Here is a 17,688-nt window from a genome sequence, read left to right as displayed (position 1 = left end):
GGGACAGCCCCTGTAAAGGTTTGGAAAGTTTTTCATTGTACGGCTTCCTTGGTTCACCATCACCTTATGGTTCCCAGTTATGCCCACTTTCGAGAACCACTCGATTGTTTTAAGGTGGGTCAGTGGTATGGAAAATTGTATACTGACCTGACATCATGGGAGTTTTAATTCAGTAGTTTTTCTGTAGGTCCCCATGTTGTCCAGCTTTGAATGCTGCTTTCAAAGAAGGTTCAGGACCTTCATATCTGGAGAATGGTCCACGTGCTACCATCAGCAAGCGTAATGCTTTGGGTGGATCGAGTTCGGTACCTCCAGATACAAATTTCCCTAAAACCCCTTCTGGGGGAACACCACAATTCTTTTCATCGGACAGTTACTGTGGTCTTACTGGTGGGACCTGCATGGTGTCGCCTTCTGCTCTTTTCGTTCAAATCTTTAAACTTTGGTTGTGTTGCTCAGAAGCCCTTGACAGTGCAGTCGGTACTCTAAAATTGCTTGTCTGAGCACAGTTTTCCTTTACAACAGATGGGGCTGTTTCAAATTAAAACAATTTAGCGCAGACGCTGCCAACGTTCAACACCCTTTAATTTGTTTTAAGGGCAAAACTCATTAGGGTACTTAAGCCAACGTAATCTTACGGTAAAAAAAAGTTACCAGGGATTGGGTGTGTAGAAAGATGAATTGATTCTGTAACATCGGTCTTCCTTCAATGGTCTTTTATTATAAGACAATATATAAACTATTTTAGCATTGTCCTGCACTACAAAATTTCACAGAATACCTGTAAAAGTTACAAAAGTATATAAACCAGCGCAAGCATAGTCTTGTAAAAGTGTAATTAAATGTACATAGCAGCCCTTTCAATGGTACTTTCAAGTGATGACTTCTAATGGAGATCATTCTTTTTTAAGGGGTAAAGAGTAAAATGGGGCATGGTTAAGTAATTATAATGTCAAATATAACCCATAATAACCGGCTGTGGTATGTGTATTTTTTGGGGCATTCCCGGAAAATTTCCTGGTTTTACTTAGTCTTCAGGCGAAGTCCTGCTTCCCGGGGTCTCGGAGTCTCTTCTTTCTCCACCCAGGCCACGCCTACATTCTGCCTACTCCACACCCACCCAATGTACGCCCACTAAAGGTCCTTTAGGACTATTCCTGCCCCTACACAAAGCCACCTTCCGTGGGAGAGGGAGAGCGTATACAGAGCTATAGGGGAACTAAATTACTACCCTGTGCTGATCAATATTCACAATTTAAATTAGGATTTACTTTTTGCATTGGCCCTTTAAGTGCGTAGCTATAGGCTATCAGCAAACCAGTATGCTCCTTTTTTTAACCTTTTGACCCAAGAGCTGATATTTGTATACCTACAGCCGTCGGGACAATTCATAACGCTGACAGCTTTATTATCCTCTCTTGATCGATTGGGTTGAGAGACAAACATTGGACGGCCTTCTTCATTTAACCGACCTCTCGTCTCTTTTGGTCCTCCACTGCCACCGAGGCCTTAGAACGGGATATATAAATGCTTATTTTGACTTCATTAATAATGAAGACCCAGCACGCCTAAATCTCCTTCCCAGCTTGGTATTTTCCAGCGCGTCCATTGATGGATCTTTTCCCCCGTTGGACGAGTATTGTCCTGGCTTTGTGTGCGCACAGCGCAGGTTCTTGAGTTCTGGAGTCAGACAATAGTCTTAAGAAAAGAGCGTACTTCTCCTTGGCTGAAAGAGGAGACATTTAAAAGTAATTAGGCACTTGCCATTTGCCTTGGTTTACAGTACGACGATCGTACGAGTTAGCTGATGCATGAGAAAGCGAACCCGCATCAATCATTCCCCATAATGCCCTTCAATTAGAGATCCCTTTCCTGCTAATACATCACAAAGATGGTTGTCAGCTAAAAGTTGCAGTTTTATTTGGTGGTTAGAGGGGGGGGGGAGTTAACTTGCTACATGCTAATAAGATTCTCGAAATACTGTTTCAATCTGGTACGTCGGAGTTAAAAAAGAAGGCGATAGTTGCAACAGATGTAATAATTCTGTGTATCTGAATGCTTTGGATAAAAACCATTCGAGACACGAAGGTGGGTATTGGTTATTACATTTGCCGTTTCAACTTTAAAAGAAGTTTGCAATTCATTCCAAAAAAAAAAAACACTTGGTAAATACAACAATTTCAGTTTTACTTTAGTGAAAGGGTGGTGGATAAGTGGAGCAGTTACCCGGCAGACGTGGTAGAGGGTAATACAGTGGGGGGATTAAACATGCATGGGATAGACGTACGGCTCCTGAATCTAAGACGAGACCAACGGCTCTGATTAAGGTTTGAGTCTTGACAGCAGGAGAAACAGGTAGACTAGACCTTGATGGACTTGGAGGGCCTTAAAATGTAGCTGCCGGTGTTAAGTGACCTGGCGGAGGCACTTCCTGTTTTGTCCGGCGGCGCCACAAAGCGCACAGGAAATGGAGATTTTGTCGAACACGATTGCCCTATCACTTGAATAAATTAAAATACTAAATCTTCAATTACAGGTGACTGCTATTTGTTGAAGAAATCGAGAATGTAAAAATATGTAACATTTTATTTAAAAAAAAAAAAAAAAGTTTTTCCTTTTTAATGGTGTGTCCCGGCCCTAAAATTCAGGGGAAAAAAAAGAAGTTTCTAGATTTCCAGAAACAAGAACGTAAAGGGTTCTAAGCACGTTTTTGGCCGGCTGTAGATTAGTTCCCGCAGGGCTGGCATCGCCTGTAGCTTCCCACGCGCTTTTGCCCACATCAAAAATGGCAGCTTCAGGAGCGCAGAAACATATGCGTTCTGTCCGCGCGGATTACTGACTTTGTGAACCTCTCGTGTTTTGACAGCTAAGGTCTCGTACCGTTTTCCAATTAATTAGTTTGTGTTGGAGCACGCAGTGCCACATTCCCGTCCTCATTATGCCGCTCTGTATGTTGGTTATCAGCCGGTTGCCATAAAACCAGTTTGCCCCCCCGTCCGAAAAACCCATGGGTCAAATTTTACAAAATTTATATAGATTTCTTAAATTTAATTGCAATAATGACCGGTTTCTGCATTTACTCAGCTATGTGTTAACCCCCCGGTGGTTCTACTCTCTCGTTTTGCCGAACGCTCGTCGCGGAAAGAGACTTCTAGCTGTCGGGACGGCAGAACGTGGCTCATCTCTCCATTGGCACGCGTTCAGCTTAGTTTTGCACCTCGCCTACCTCCTCCACCTCCTGGTAGCTAAACGCGCTCGCAGAGAAAGCTTTCTGGCTCTTCGTTATTTCCCGAAGCTGGGAGCATTTGCTAATTAATTGCCGCGTAGGAGGGAGGCATCTGCTATTATTAAAAAATAATAATAATAAAAAAAAATAAAGAAAATAAAAAATCTCTTAAACCGTTGGCACCCGTCATTACAAACGGAATGACCTAAGTGTTACTATGAGCTTCATCATGGGTGGGGTCAACGAGAGAACCATTTTTTATTATTATTTTAATGATTATTCATTATAATTCATGATTGGTGCAAGTAATTATGTTTTCTCTTGATCAGTGGGGAATAAAAGAGAAATTTTGTTAGATTTCTGCCGATTTTGTTGTCCGTTTGCTTTTTTTTTTTCCTGTTTTTTTTTTTTTTTCTTTCTATAATTCTCCGCAATTTGTTGCCAATTCATTTGGCGCTCGGAGATTTAAAAGACTTATCACCAACCACTGCACACCTGTTCTTGCTAATTGGACACCTAGTACTATGAATTTAATATTCTTCATTGTCTTGGGGGAGGGGAACTTGGCGTTTCCTGCATCACGCGTTCCCAAAAAGCAGAGGAAATATTAGATAGCGCCACCTGGGTATTCATAGATGTAGCAAGAATGGCAGCCATGGACATCAGGCCAATAACTACTCTACTCCATGGATGGAGCCTCCAGGTTTCTAGGGCCCTTGTGCATTAAAACAGGTCCATCAGACACAAAGTAAGGCAAGAGAGAACGGTAATAAATGAAAGTGGACGGTCCATGGGGGCAGGTTTCAATCTCAACGATCTGCAATGGAGAAAAAGGTTGCAAGGGATAAATAGAAAATGGAGGACTCTCATTGGAGAACTATCAAGGCACATCAAAGAGCCTCGACGATCTAGCAAGCACTTGCGGAGAAGGCAGCCGCACGTACCTGGGTAATTACACTCTAACGAGGCTGTTGGGAATCTCAACTAGTTCTGTCAGGAACACACGCTGGATGGAATCCCAGAGGAACCTGCCACTTCCATTTATGAAGACCTTCCGAGCAGAATGGTGACGCTACAGCAACAGAACATGATGGTGTGCGAGCTAAACTCGTTTCCCTCGCCTCCAAGAAAGCGGACTAAATGTCATATGATTGGCTTGCTCTTACAATTTCAATACTTTATTTTGATATATTTGCATTCCAGCAGAGCATCGTAATGGGCTTTATCCATGGACCCTTCAAATATTAACCCCTTAATAGAGATTCTGTTGTAAGCTCACTAATGGTAGCAACCAAATGGTTCTTACAAGGGTCTGTATTAAAGGTTAAGGTAAAAGATATTCTGAATGTAGCCACCTATAGAGCAGAATTTCAATTGTATAAAAAAAAAAGCACCAACGTGGATGCTCTGATCATTAAATAATATTGGAATATGAAGGTGTCAGGGCAAGATTGTGTTGCCCTGAGAATCTGACCATTGACTAAGTGGCTGGGGTAAAAACCTGTGACAGTTGGTTGATATGGTGATTTCATGGTTCTTCCTATCATACCCTTCTGGGTAGCTTGAGGCTTCTGTGCTTTTTCATCTCATTGTAACCTGCCGCTTTGGATGAGACTACGCACCAAGCTTCTTTTCTCCAACAAGCAAAGGATTTCCGACAGATGAGCGTCTGAGGTCTTCGCCGAGTGACTGACGTCTCTCGTGAAAGTGCTAACAATCTGATGACTGCTTTGGGCAAAGCGTGAAATCTGAACATTCTTCTTAGTTTGTCTAGGCATTGTATGGAACACTGAAACAAGCTCTGAAGGAGAAAAAACACTAAAAAGACCCCAAAAAACCAAAACAATTTATATATAAAATTAGAATTGAATTTTTAAAAATTTGGATGTGAAAAGAGAGTTCAAAAATAAGTATTCTGGTTTTTAAGATGCTAAATCTTCCTCCGAGTACCGTCACAAAATTTAACAAATGAAGCCTTATACTCAGAATATCTCAGATATGCGACACGGTCCTTTTAGTTTTGGAATGACCTGAGATGTGTGGACTTTTCTCTGTTTCAAACTTTTTAGAAGGCTCCTTTTTTTTTCCCCCTGGATGGATCTGAAGATCCTGCAAACAGTTGACCTCCTCTGAACCAACCCAACTCTTCAAATTTGTGTTTCTATTTTAAAAATGTGAGATGGCAGATAATGTTAAGGCTTTATTATACGATGCCGGTTGGCTAAAGCTTGTTTTTCAGTTTAGTCTGTAAGGTAGGTCATTCTCTTTACTGCCTGAGACGCGGCAAAGAACGTCCTAGATCTGCTTTACGGAATTGACTGCTGGTCCTGAGGTCCTGGATTTAGAGTGTTTCTCCATAGCCATCGTATCTGGTCAGCCATCACACCTGCGTCCATAAGCTGCAAATTGGTTATCATCCTCAGACACTGGCTTGAAATATCTAAATTATGAAGCATTCGCTTTACGTCCCTGCAAACCCTTATTAAGATACATTTCCCACTACTTTACTATTGCTCCTTTCAAACGCACTTTAAACTCCCCATGTGGGCTTAACATCTATCTCGCCGGACGCTCTCCGGTAAATACCAGCACGTATTTTCGCCGGTACGGCTTAATTAACTGCGTCGCCTTGGCTATCGGTGGCCTTTTGTTTATCGTACGCCTGCCTGGGTCACGGCGCTCTGTCTTCTGCCCTGTGTCCATCACATATTTCGCAAGTGGTTTTGAAATGCCAAACCATGATGCATGTGCCTCTCTTAGCATTTCTTTGATTTATGGGCAGCACAGTCCAAAAAGGCAAAGAAAGCAAATTAGACCGGAACAACGGCAATAAGGAAACCAAATCGCCCCTGGTTTATCAATCACCTGGACTTTGCTTTGAGTTCTGTCCAGAAATACCTTGATATTTCAATGGCGTGGTCTCTTCTTGGCTAAAACCACACTTTTCCCCGTCTTTTATTATTATTATTATGATTATTATGTCTACCCCCTCTTCTTGGCAATGTGCCCTACAATTCTTTATTTAGCTTAAAAAAAGTTAATTTGTTCCCTTTTTGTTATCTTGTGACAACGGTTTTTAGTAGAAAAATTAACCAATGCTAGTCTTTATTTTAAGAATTGCTAATAGGACTAAACTGAATATGTGTCCAACTGGAGACCCAGTGGTCTGTTACTGCCTTCTGGGGTTCCATACTTACCGGCATTTGGGTGTTCCTTGCCTATGATGTAATGCAAGGGTCCTCCCACAGCGTGAGTGATGTCATGATGCCGCAAGGTGTTCTATCACAAAATACCCCCTCTGCCTCTTGTTCGCATGTGCGTTGCGGATACAGAACTGCCAGCAAATAATTGGGACACCTTCAAGGGCAGCCGATATAAGCCCAGTCCTTGGCTTATTCCCAGAATATTTGGGCTGTTGGCTGTTATGGGCATTTTTATCTCACTACTTCGGCCCTGTCTGGAAAAAACTTTGGTTTCTGCTGCTTTACTAGGGGTAGTTGCGTGATCTCACCGCTATCGGCACATGACCATTGGGGCAAACGGGCCACAGGTGACACAATGCCTCATTCAGAATGACCTCTGAACACCCAAGCTATTGCCCTTGCTCGGTTATTGTCCTGTTTCTAACCTCCTTAAGGATTGTTTTGCCTCTATTTGCTACTCGCAGGGCTTTCTTTTGCGTGAAACTAGTGTGAACAAGTTGTGTCCCTTAGATCTTAGTAACCATAATCTTTAAGCGCCTAGGAATTGTGAACAGAGATGCAGGCTACACGTTTTTTAAAACCCTTTGACTTCCGCCTGTCTCGTTGATCCCCTTCTTTATTTGAAAACGATGACGACGATGCCTTTGTCAGCACTGGGGAGCTTAAATGATAATCAAGGACGGGTTGGATGGGTTCCCTGTTTCGCAGTCAGTGGCTTCCCCCCTAGGGGACAATCTTTTAGGGAAGAAGAGTTTTAAATAAAAATAAAAAGAACACCGCTACAAGGACGACGCTAATTAAAACAATGCTTAAGGCGGAAATTCAGCAGCCTTTCCGTTAAATAACGGAAATAAAACATCACAACAAAATAATGAAGGCAGAATACTACGGAAAGGAGAAAACGTGCGAGAAAATAGACTAAAAGAGCTATGACAAGGTGCCTGGGAACTTGTTCTTGGCCTGTAACTAGATTTGAAGATGAATTTCTGCTGCCCTGGTCTCTTTTGCTGTTTGTAGCTCGCAAATTATTTCTTGTTTTGCGATGTTGATGATTTCTCGCCAGGAATGAAATCTTTTTTTATACATAATTGTTTCCCTTTGAAAGAGAAAAGTCATTTTTCTTTTTTTTTTTTTTTATCTTTGACCTGGAACTGCGTTAAAATTCCGTACCTTGCTGTTTCCTTCGACAACGAGATTGTGTATGAATTTACCGAGCCCCTTGTTGACGAGTGCGTTAGATGGCAGCGACTCGGGTTTTTTTTAATACTTTATGGTTATTTTAGAAAATAATGTAATCTGTGCTGTTCGTTCTTTCGGCTATGTTACTGTCCGTGTGTTCTGCGTGTCGGCAGAGCTAAATACTTTGCTCCGCTTGGCCTCTTCCTATTCACTATATCATATAAAGGGGTCAACTTGGCACCACAAAGTCTTTTGGAACTCCCAGAAATCCTCAATAAACCCATAGAGAGACATGGACCATGCCCATAGACACCTATACGATCAACCCCCCCCCATTTCTTTTTGTGTCCCCTTGCATGGTACATGGACAGCGAAGCTGGTCGGAAGCCAGTCCAGTCATTGTTAGGAACGTTGCACTTGGAGATCCAAGGGTTGGAGGCGACCGTTCAGACTTCTGATCGCCTTAGAGGACCTTAAGACGTATTTATCTAAAAGCAGATGTTCTTGAAATGCCAAAAACAGTCTATTTAAATAAAATGCTTCTTTCTATGATGCATCTTTGGAGAAGTAATATAGGTGGCCGGGGAAATTGGAAGCTTATTGACCATCTCTTCTCTGTTATTTTACTTTCTTTTGGGTAGATGGAAGCTTTCCTGACCAAGCATACTGATGGATTAGGAATGTCATTAAGGAGAGAGATGTTTTATAGCCAGCAAAATGCAATACATGTGTAAGAAATCAAGCCAGCGGTCTGTCCCTAACGGCTATCGATCGTGCCTTTTGTTAGACCTGTCTGCAGATAAACCGTCGGATAAACGCTCCTCTGTTATGTTGGCCGTGGATCGTTTGGCTCTCCCGATGGCCGGTGGACGGAACTGACTTGATTTATCGTTCCAGATAATTCAAAAGCATAAAATTGTCGATGGCCACTCGTTTGAGGTCCGTTCTCATCCTTTAGGTATACGGCAATGGTGCTACTCTTAGCTGCTCCGAAAACATTGTGTTTATAACCTTCAGTAGTCTTTCGAGAACAATGTATCGCTCGCTGCTTAACTCTTAAACTGTAATGTGGACACCTAAAAAAAAACTTTCATGAATCAACATTCTTTAAGGAGTAATTCTTTCTAATTTATATACTTTTTAAGCTCGCATTCTCACTGTGAAGTCCAGGGGTAGAAGGATTTCTTAGTAGTTTTATATTTACTGTAGGGGACAGCTCACGCATGGGGCGGCAATGACAGTTTCACACAGGTTTCCAACGTAAAAGCGTGTTTATTTAGATGTTGTAATCACAGAGCACCTTGTAAACAAAGCAAACTATAAGCCTGTCCGGCTCTAACTAAACAGCAGGATACCTCTCTAGCAGCCTAAGGTCTGACGCAAAGCAAAGTAACCAGTTTTGTATGGGGTAAAGCTTCATACCTGGTGGGCTGCAGCGCTGGCTGTAGCTGCTCCTTCATTCAGTGTCTCCCTCCCTCTGAAAACCTAACAGCCCTTTCTTTTAAGGCCTCCTCCCCAGTAACGAGCTTAGGAAGCCTCACCTGAGAGCACCTGGGTTTGCTACCAGGCCTGGCTGAGGTAACCAGGTGAGACATATATCCCATCAACCACTCTCCCATACACTTTACCACAATACACATGTATCGATGGACCTGTTCTTTTGTTCCTTTTGTCCCAAAGGCAAAAATCTCCCAAAATCTCAGATTCTACAATTTTTGTTTCTGGCAGCGAATATATTTGGTCCTCTTTTATATCGATCTCCGCGGATGTGTAACTTGCCTCCCTTCGATGGTCGCAGTTGGCTTTGCGTTTCTAGGTGGTCTGTGGGGGTACGGAGCATTTATCTCGTGATACAAACCGATGCGGTCGGAACAGAGAACCGTGGATCATACGATCTTCGCGCACGTTGTATACTCTACAGAGTTAATCTTGTTCTTGCTGCTGTAGGGGGCTTCTGTCAGATGCTATACATATGATGGATTGGTCTTCATTCTAAGGCTGTTTCTTGTATACAACCGCAACGCAAACCCGAGCCGATGCCGGAAGATTAATAAACGAGGGTAACGCACTAAAGCACTCGCTTCTCCCTTTGTGTAATTTGTACGGAGGTTACTGGAAGACGAGCATTAAATAAAATCAGAAGTTAAGGAATGTGGCTTAGAGGTAAAAAAAAAATAAAAAAATACGAGTTTAACTCCAAAAATGCCAGCTTGTTTTAAAGACATAGAACTTGACGGCAGACAAGAACCATTCAGCCCCATGAATGAACACAATGGTTCTTCTCTGTCTACTTAATGCGTTAATGTAACATTTTAGCTTCTCGTAAATTTATAATCGGTACCTTGTATTAAAAAAAAATACATAATTTTAAAAATTTTAATCTTTTTTTTTTTTTTACTTTTTTTTTTTTATTATTATTCTTGTGTAGAAAAAATATGAACCTTTTGTCATTTTCCACATCTTCTTTAGCTACTATAAAATAATCATTTGTAGGCCGTGTTGTCACATCCTGACCCGATGTATCTTCACTTTACCCCATATCTCTGCTGTCTCTGCCCATCGCCAGGCAATGTCTGCCTAATGGGCCTCTAATTGGAGCCGAAGCAGGCCAAAGCCTCAGGTCTGCCTCGGCTCCTCGTTAATTGAAAGAGCCGAGATCTAGGCAGCGCGAGAAAGCCGAAAAACAAATAAATAAATTGGAAACCCTCCGCTTTACTGTATTCGACGTGGCATTTGGACCACACTGAAAATTTTACCTCCCTGTTAGCGGATCAAAAGCCGTTTGAAAACCAAACATTCCCAAACTGGTCTCATTAACGGAGATATTTTCTTTTAATCAATTAGAGCAATTTAATTTCTTTCCAGCTAGCTTTATAGTGGAAGGATGAAACCAGGGGCCCGCTGATGCTCGTTCCCGTCTTGTCGTGTTCAAAAGAAGCTGTATTTTTTATTTTATTTTTTATATAATTTTTTTTTATTTTTAGCAGAATAGAAATTCTCCCTCATTAACGGGGAAAAAGAGAACATTTTTTAATGAGTAGAAACAAGGGTCTGTTTTTTCTTAAAAGGAAACAGAAGTCTGTATGCCAAATGCATGTATAAAAGCGTCTACCCCGATTAGGACCTGGCATCTGTTAAATAATATATGAATTCCCCGAGGGGAAAGGAGACTTTCTGATGTGAGATATTTAGATCTGTTCAACTTTATTTTAAAACAATATGAATTTTGTTCTCCTCCCACCCCAAATAAGTTATTTCTCACCTCCTGTATCTATAGAATCTTTTGGAAACGCAAATTTGTCTGGGATCTTAAGACTCTTTGTGACTGTCGGATTATATCTTTAATTTGTAGTCTGGATTTAACGGGAACAAATTTGGATCCATAGGAAGGCACATTTTTATTTTCCTCTTGGATGCTCTGTTTTGATTTGTAACAATTACCGATGATGATAAATTACGGTTACAATGATTCACTTCAAGTGACGTGGCCAACCAGCCATTATGAATCTCTTTGTAGCTCTTGATGACCATATCTTAGAACCTGTATGAGTTACAACCATCGCTAAAGGAAATAGAGTTTAAAAAATGCCATTTGGATGTTTATTAACTGTAGTTAAGTATCCATCTTTATCGTTAGTCCCATTTTGTTGGCCCATTTCTTCTAATTTCCTTATTTTCCCTCTTTCATTCATGTCCTATGTCCCACCCTCTTGTTTCCCCTCATTCCCTCCATTCCTCTTGTGTTTTACCTTTTCCTTCATTCCTTCAACTTTCATTCACCCATACTGTCATGCTCTTCCCTCCCGATGATCTTCAAGAGAACGCCAAAGGACAACTTTCTTTGATTTTGAAAACTACCCTGGATTATTGTTGGGGCGTTTATACCAATGGTCCCAGACTCCCATGTCAGTATGACCTAAAAGCCACAATATCTCTAGTGGTCAATATCAACCATTTGGCCACGTAATCAAAAGGCTTATTAACAAAACCAGGGGATTGAAGGAGAATGAAAACATTCCAACTCACCATCTTTATTACTAACTGAGATGGAATTACCATACAGTACGTGCTGCGAAGGGCCATTGAGGTCCTGAATGAAGAAGTTGGTCCTTATTTATCCGTAGTGAGGACAGAGAGTTTAAAGTATTCCCCTCAAACATCCCATTTACTAAATGCTTCCCTTGTCCCGTGTCTTTCTAATGAAAGAAACCTTGATTGGCCAGAGGAGCAGAATTTGAAGGCCATTTTGTAGAGGATATGTTTGAACTGATGTATTTTATCTCCAGTAAAATGTTCTAGAATCCTGGTTAGAGAATTCTAACCTGTAGCAGGCTTCTTTAAATTATATCTAAAATCTATCTGTATCGCAAGCACATTTTTTTTTTTTTAAATTAAGGGTTATTTGTTTTGGCGGTGAAAAAAATCAAATACCCTTTGAGGCGCAGAAGCCCCGGTAATGTTATTCACCACCTCTGGGATAATAAATCCGCATTATAATACCCTGGAATTGTGAGAATGCAAATATACTCGGTAATATGCAAGACAGGCGAGAGTTCCACCGGCGAAGGGCTTTCCAAAACACCCATGGTGAAGAATTCTACATCGTATCTACTACACGCTGCTGTTCATCACGCTTAGAAGAGGTCCAAATGGGATAAGCCGAGGAGGAGAGACTGGTGTGTTTGCCGCGTAGCTGAGCGGTGCTTGTGAAATCTGGTTTTTGTTATGTTAATTCTCACCCTTGAGCTTCATCCATTTGTCTTCTCCAAGCGGTGACCCAAGGACTAAGGAGAGCGCTTTCTCTCGAATCCTCGTTAGATCAGAAATGCACCGCCTCGAATACAGTGTGCGGTGCTTAAATAATGTATAAATCAGGTTAGACAGGAGCTGTCTGTCAGTTTTATTAACTTTGACCTTTTCTCCCATTAAAAAAAAAAAAGACAGTTTGCTAAATATTTTATGTTTGCCTATAGATTGTTAGGTCCCTGTTCCTGGAAGGAGGGTGCACTTACCTATGATTAACACAACTTATTTAATAATAAGTTATTTTCTTTATTATTTCGGATTTAGAGTTTATGTTGCGGAAAACATTGACGTGCCGCGCATTAATTTAATACGGAACAACCGAAGAATCTGAACGCGTCTCTGTATCTCTCTGCGTTCTGCATACTTCGCATCACACTTATATATTTTTTTTATTTATTTTTTTCGTGAGAGGGGAATAACCAAACCACCTGCCTAGATAGTTTTGGGGATGAGTTTTATTTTTTTAATTAATTTTTATTTTATTGGCAGAATAGGTTGGAATAATCTGGTTTAACTGCTTACGAACAGCATTTGAAATCGTTCTTTACTTTATGACATCATCGAGTTGCCTCTAAGTATCCTTCGTATGTAATCATACAGAATGTTAATGATTTTGTGTTAACATCCAGCATAGATGATAATGTTGTTCTGTGCGTGATTCTAGATCAAATTTAACCCCTTCAGAGCTAGTATCTGTCCACGACATGCATACAATTTGGCTTTCAGATACTTGAATTACTGTAGGCTTTCAGAATGTTCCTATGATGGTTTACATTGAAGAAGGGACCTCTGAGGTCTTGAAAGCTCATGTGACACTACCTCTTTCTGGACCACCAAATATATATAAATTTGTTCTGTTTCTTCTAAATAGTTACCAGATTAGATCTTTAATCCTGGAATCCATACCTATTTTAATATATATATATATATATATATATATATATATATATATATATATATAAAATTAAAAAAAAAATAAATATATATATATATATATATATATATATATATATATATAATAAATCTTTAAACTAAAATGGGCCGCTGAGGCCAGCTCTCTGCTTAAGGACTGACTTTGTACCGGCTTTTCTAAAATAAGAACCTTCAAGAAGAAAAGTTCTGCCAAGCATCCGTCCTCTTTAATTCCATAACTTGCTCTTGTTGCAAATTCTAGGATCCGAGATCGAAGCCCAGAGTCGCTGACATTTTGAAAATTTGTCTTTCAAACACACCGTCTGGGGGGGATTTTTTTTTTTTTTTAGGAAAATTGTGTTGAGGTTTTGCCGCACACCTCAACGTTCATTGGTGATACAGTTTCACAACCACCAGAATAACAAAATTCCTTAATTCTCCCACCGGCTATTTAATGAAAGTCTGTGAAAAAAGTGTTAAGGTGCTGACATCATCAAAAGTTGAGATCAAGAACTCTGTAGAAGACCCGAGTAGGTCCCACAGACCTAACTTTTTAATTAATACGTAATAAATGACCGGACAGTCTACATTTTCCCTTGGATGACCAGGAGCTCTTTAATTTTTGAAGGCTTAATGCCCTGCTCTAGGGCTTTAATTAGAAACTATTTGCATAATTTATAAAAAAAAATTTTAGCTACAAAATTCAAAAATGCTAAATTTCATGCAGTGACAGATATTGCAGATCCCAAGTATCAGCCTTCTGAGATTTTGTTGGTATTTCTGATTTTTATTTGAAACCTTGAGTTTTTGGCCAGATGCTTAAAAGGTATCTTAACACCCGATACATTGTATTTTCACCGTTAAGATTCTTTAACGTTCCGACGTATACACCGATATAGATCTCTTCTCGTGTTACGACACTCGTAGTTGTGTATTGGCCCCCGGGGGACAGTTAAAAGGGTGATGATTTTGAAACAATATTTCTCCGCGGGCATGTAAATCGAAAAAAGGAGTTTTGAACATCGTAGAACACGTGTGAAAAAAAAAATACTGCTAGCACTTGCCAAAAGGCAACGATCAAAAAAAAATGACAGATTCAGGAGATGGGATTAGTGGCCAAAAGAAAAATGTAGCCGTGAGCACTCGGGGGCCACTTCCAGATGTGATGCGGCAAGGAATTAATTGCTATCCGTTCTACGTTCTATCTGTCATCAGTGTCAATTACTCATTTTCTGCCCGAACTTGCCCGTTCATTCAATTCCGACGTTCATTAAAACACTCTGCACTCACTCGGTCTCTGCTGCTTTGGCTTAATGAACAGTGAACGTGGTGAGAAGCCGTTGGGGGTACCAATCCCCCCCCCCCCCGTCGCAACGGTACTAGACATTTATTGAAGAATAAAATAAAAAATATATATGTATATGTATGTGTGTATGAAAAAGAAAAAATATATATATATATATTACCAATGGTTTGCTTCTCTGCCAATAAAATTACATTTATTTATTTGTTTTGGTACTGGATTTTTCCCCCCTATATTTGAAATATTTACGCAGAAATAGCCATCGAACAAAATTTTCTAAAACCGAGGAAATATGTGCATTATGAATCCAGTATATCTAATGCCCCTAGAACAATTGAATCTGTCTCAAAGAGTGATTATTTACAGTAAAATTATCTTTTTTTTGATGATTTCTTGTTAAAATAGTTTGTCACCATAGTAACCAAAGATGCACCCTTGCTGAATTTGGTCTAGCTTTACTATTAGTGCCAGAATTCCATTGGGAAAAAAACCCTTTGTTTACATATTTTTTTTATATGTTTTTTTTTTTTTTACTGTTTTTGCATGTTTTTAAATCATTCTTACGATTTATAATCGGTGCTGAAAATACAACAAAATCAATTTTAAAAAATATTTAAAAATTTCCCAGACATTAAAATAACGTTAACACAACCATTCTTTATTTAGTATTGATTAATGTAAATGGTTTTGGGTCCGTTGTGACGTCTCCGCGACGAAACGTTCCAACCTCTAGTTGGAGAATTGATTTCATGGTTTTTGGCTTCTTGATCATAAAGCTCGTCTCCATAATAACGTTTGTTTTCCCCATTAGTTGCAGTACCACGCTGGACTTGCTTCTGGTCTCCTGAACCAACAGTCTTTGAAACGTTCTGCTAATCAGATGGGGGTATCTACTAAACGAAGACCAAAGACCCAGCCCACAACCCTTGTCCTTCCGCCTCAGTAAGTAACATCTTGTTTAATGGATATGAAATGCCTATTTTCTCAATGTATCCTGATAGCTCTGCCACATGAACTGCTCCGCTTCCATTTAAAAAAAGAAAATCCATATCCCAACCGCAAAGGATTACGTTGCTACCTTTCGAAGTCTGCTAAGAGCTAAGGCAGATCTCTATGACCTGAATAAAAAACAAAAATGGGCTTCTTTGATTTCAAGCTGTACCCATAAATTTCACAGAAACTAATATTTCTGTACATGAATTTCTTTGAATAAAGGAAAAAAAACCTTTTCCTGTTCATTCAAGAAAATTATCCCAAACCTTCATGTCTTTGAGGTCCATCGCGCCACCATCTTCGCCAAGATGGCGGTGCCTTTTTCACAAGTGTTCAGACTAGATGGGCTGAGCGGTTCTTATCTGCCATGACATTTTTGGTTTCTCTGCCCTCTTCCAGCTCCTTCCAAGGCTTGCCTGCTCTTCATTGTGAATGTCTAACTTCTGCTTACACCTCACTATTAAATCGAACCTACGGAAGTATTCTCACGTCCAGGGGAAAACCTTTTGGTTTCTTCACGCCAAGACTTTTCTCTAGTCTTGTTAAATATTTCCGCAAGATCTTTGGTGGCCTACTTGAGCCACGACGGGTAACCTGGAATGGTGGCTGTACGTTTTGACCCCTGGAATAGCGGCAAAGTTAAAGACTTATCGAGTCACCTCATCCTTATTGGACCTCAGAGGGACCTAGGGATTTTGCCAACAGCCTACTTTCGTTATTGCAAAGTATTAACTCGCAATATTCACGGATCGCTTGCAGATAACTTGTAATGAAGTCGTAATCCTCCCGCGCCACATCTCTGTATCTCTCTCGTATTGGAGAGCAGAGAGCGGCCTAATTAAAAATTAAAACGTTGTTTGCATTGCCAGCGTACGGAGATAGGTATTTGTACAAGGCCGGGATTGAGCTAATAAGAAAAAGATCAGTGTCCAATAAGTTTCATTACAAAGAAAAGAGAAAAAGAGCCTCCTAACTCACAAGAACCTTTCTTTAAAAGTAGTTGTCAAACAACTAAAATTCCTGACCCTTCCTCCCTGCTCCCGGGGTGAACTCACTATGAATTACGAAGGTCCAACACCAACTCCTATATTCTTCCATGAGGACCAAGTTGACCATGAGTGGTGCAGACAGACCTGCATGGTGACAACGAAAGACACCGTTAACTATAGATTGGGCAGGGACCCGTCGGCCCTTCTTGCAGGATAAGCTCACCCAGGATGGCCCTATATAAAGCACAGTTACGTACTGTGCGCAACTCGGCTACGTTACAACCGATAAACCCCTCTCTGTCCTGGCATCTCTTGAATCCTCTTCAACCGGCAGGTGTGGCTTTAAACTACGTCGGTGTGACTTTGCAACTTATCGATGGCTATTTATACAAATCGGTGATTGATTTAAAGAATAATGTGTCTTACTTACTCAGTTTAGTGTTGAAACATTTTTCTGTATGCATTATAGGGCTGTAGAACCCTGAGATACCTTCATCCCCAGCATTCTGAGCTCCTGGTAAAGGAACACCCGAGGAGGAAAGGGGACACAATGATTTAGATCGTAAACACGGAAGCTTATACGAGTGGAGCATCGCTTCTCAAATATAGCTTCAGGATTACTTTTTAAACATTCTCCTCTGGTTCACAGAATAGATTAGGGACCTCTTTGCTCTCAAGGGTTAAGAAGTCTGATCTGAGACACTTGGCCGGTCTAGTCTATCCCATGCGTGTTTAACCAGCACTCTCAGCACTCTGACTTTGTGTCTCTGCCTGGATGTGACATCCGACTCTTTCATCCAGGTTTAGACTTTTAACCCTCGTAATTCTTGCTGTAATCTCTTTACGCTCACACACAGACACACGTGAGTCCTGGCGCCGGTCCCGAAACACAGAACGGCACTCGGGCCCCTGCTAAAGCTTCTTTGGCTACTTAATTCAAGCTCTGCCTTTTTCTTAGAGATCTCATCAGCTTTTCCTTTTTGTTTATTCCACCCGCATGTGTAAAGGTACAAAAGCGCAGGAAAGGAATTTGGGAAAAGCAACAGATCTGCTTTAATTTTCCTTGTGATATTAACC

General features: G+C 40.6%; 1 protein-coding gene across 2 annotated transcripts in view; it reads left to right on the top strand.

Moving 5' to 3' along the window:
* LOC149281785 (mediator of RNA polymerase II transcription subunit 27) overlaps nucleotides 1-17,688 on the top strand; it is an 88,090-nt gene that overhangs the window by 18,864 nt on the left and 51,538 nt on the right. For both annotated transcript variants that reach the window (XM_089498999.1, XM_089498998.1), the window contains exon 3: nucleotides 15,441-15,571. In XM_089498999.1, the coding sequence (XP_089355125.1) occupies nucleotides 15,441-15,571 (131 nt within the window). The remainder of the gene's footprint in view (nucleotides 1-15,440; nucleotides 15,572-17,688) is intronic.

This window comes from Sceloporus occidentalis, unplaced genomic scaffold (assembly GCF_023333645.1).
Source record: "Sceloporus occidentalis isolate IW3139 unplaced genomic scaffold, rSceOcc1.0.p SCAF_127, whole genome shotgun sequence".
In the NCBI taxonomy this organism is placed as follows: Eukaryota; Metazoa; Chordata; class Lepidosauria; order Squamata; family Phrynosomatidae; genus Sceloporus; species Sceloporus occidentalis.
Note: the sequence above shows the minus strand (reverse complement) of the source record. Positions and strands in the feature narration are given on the sequence as shown.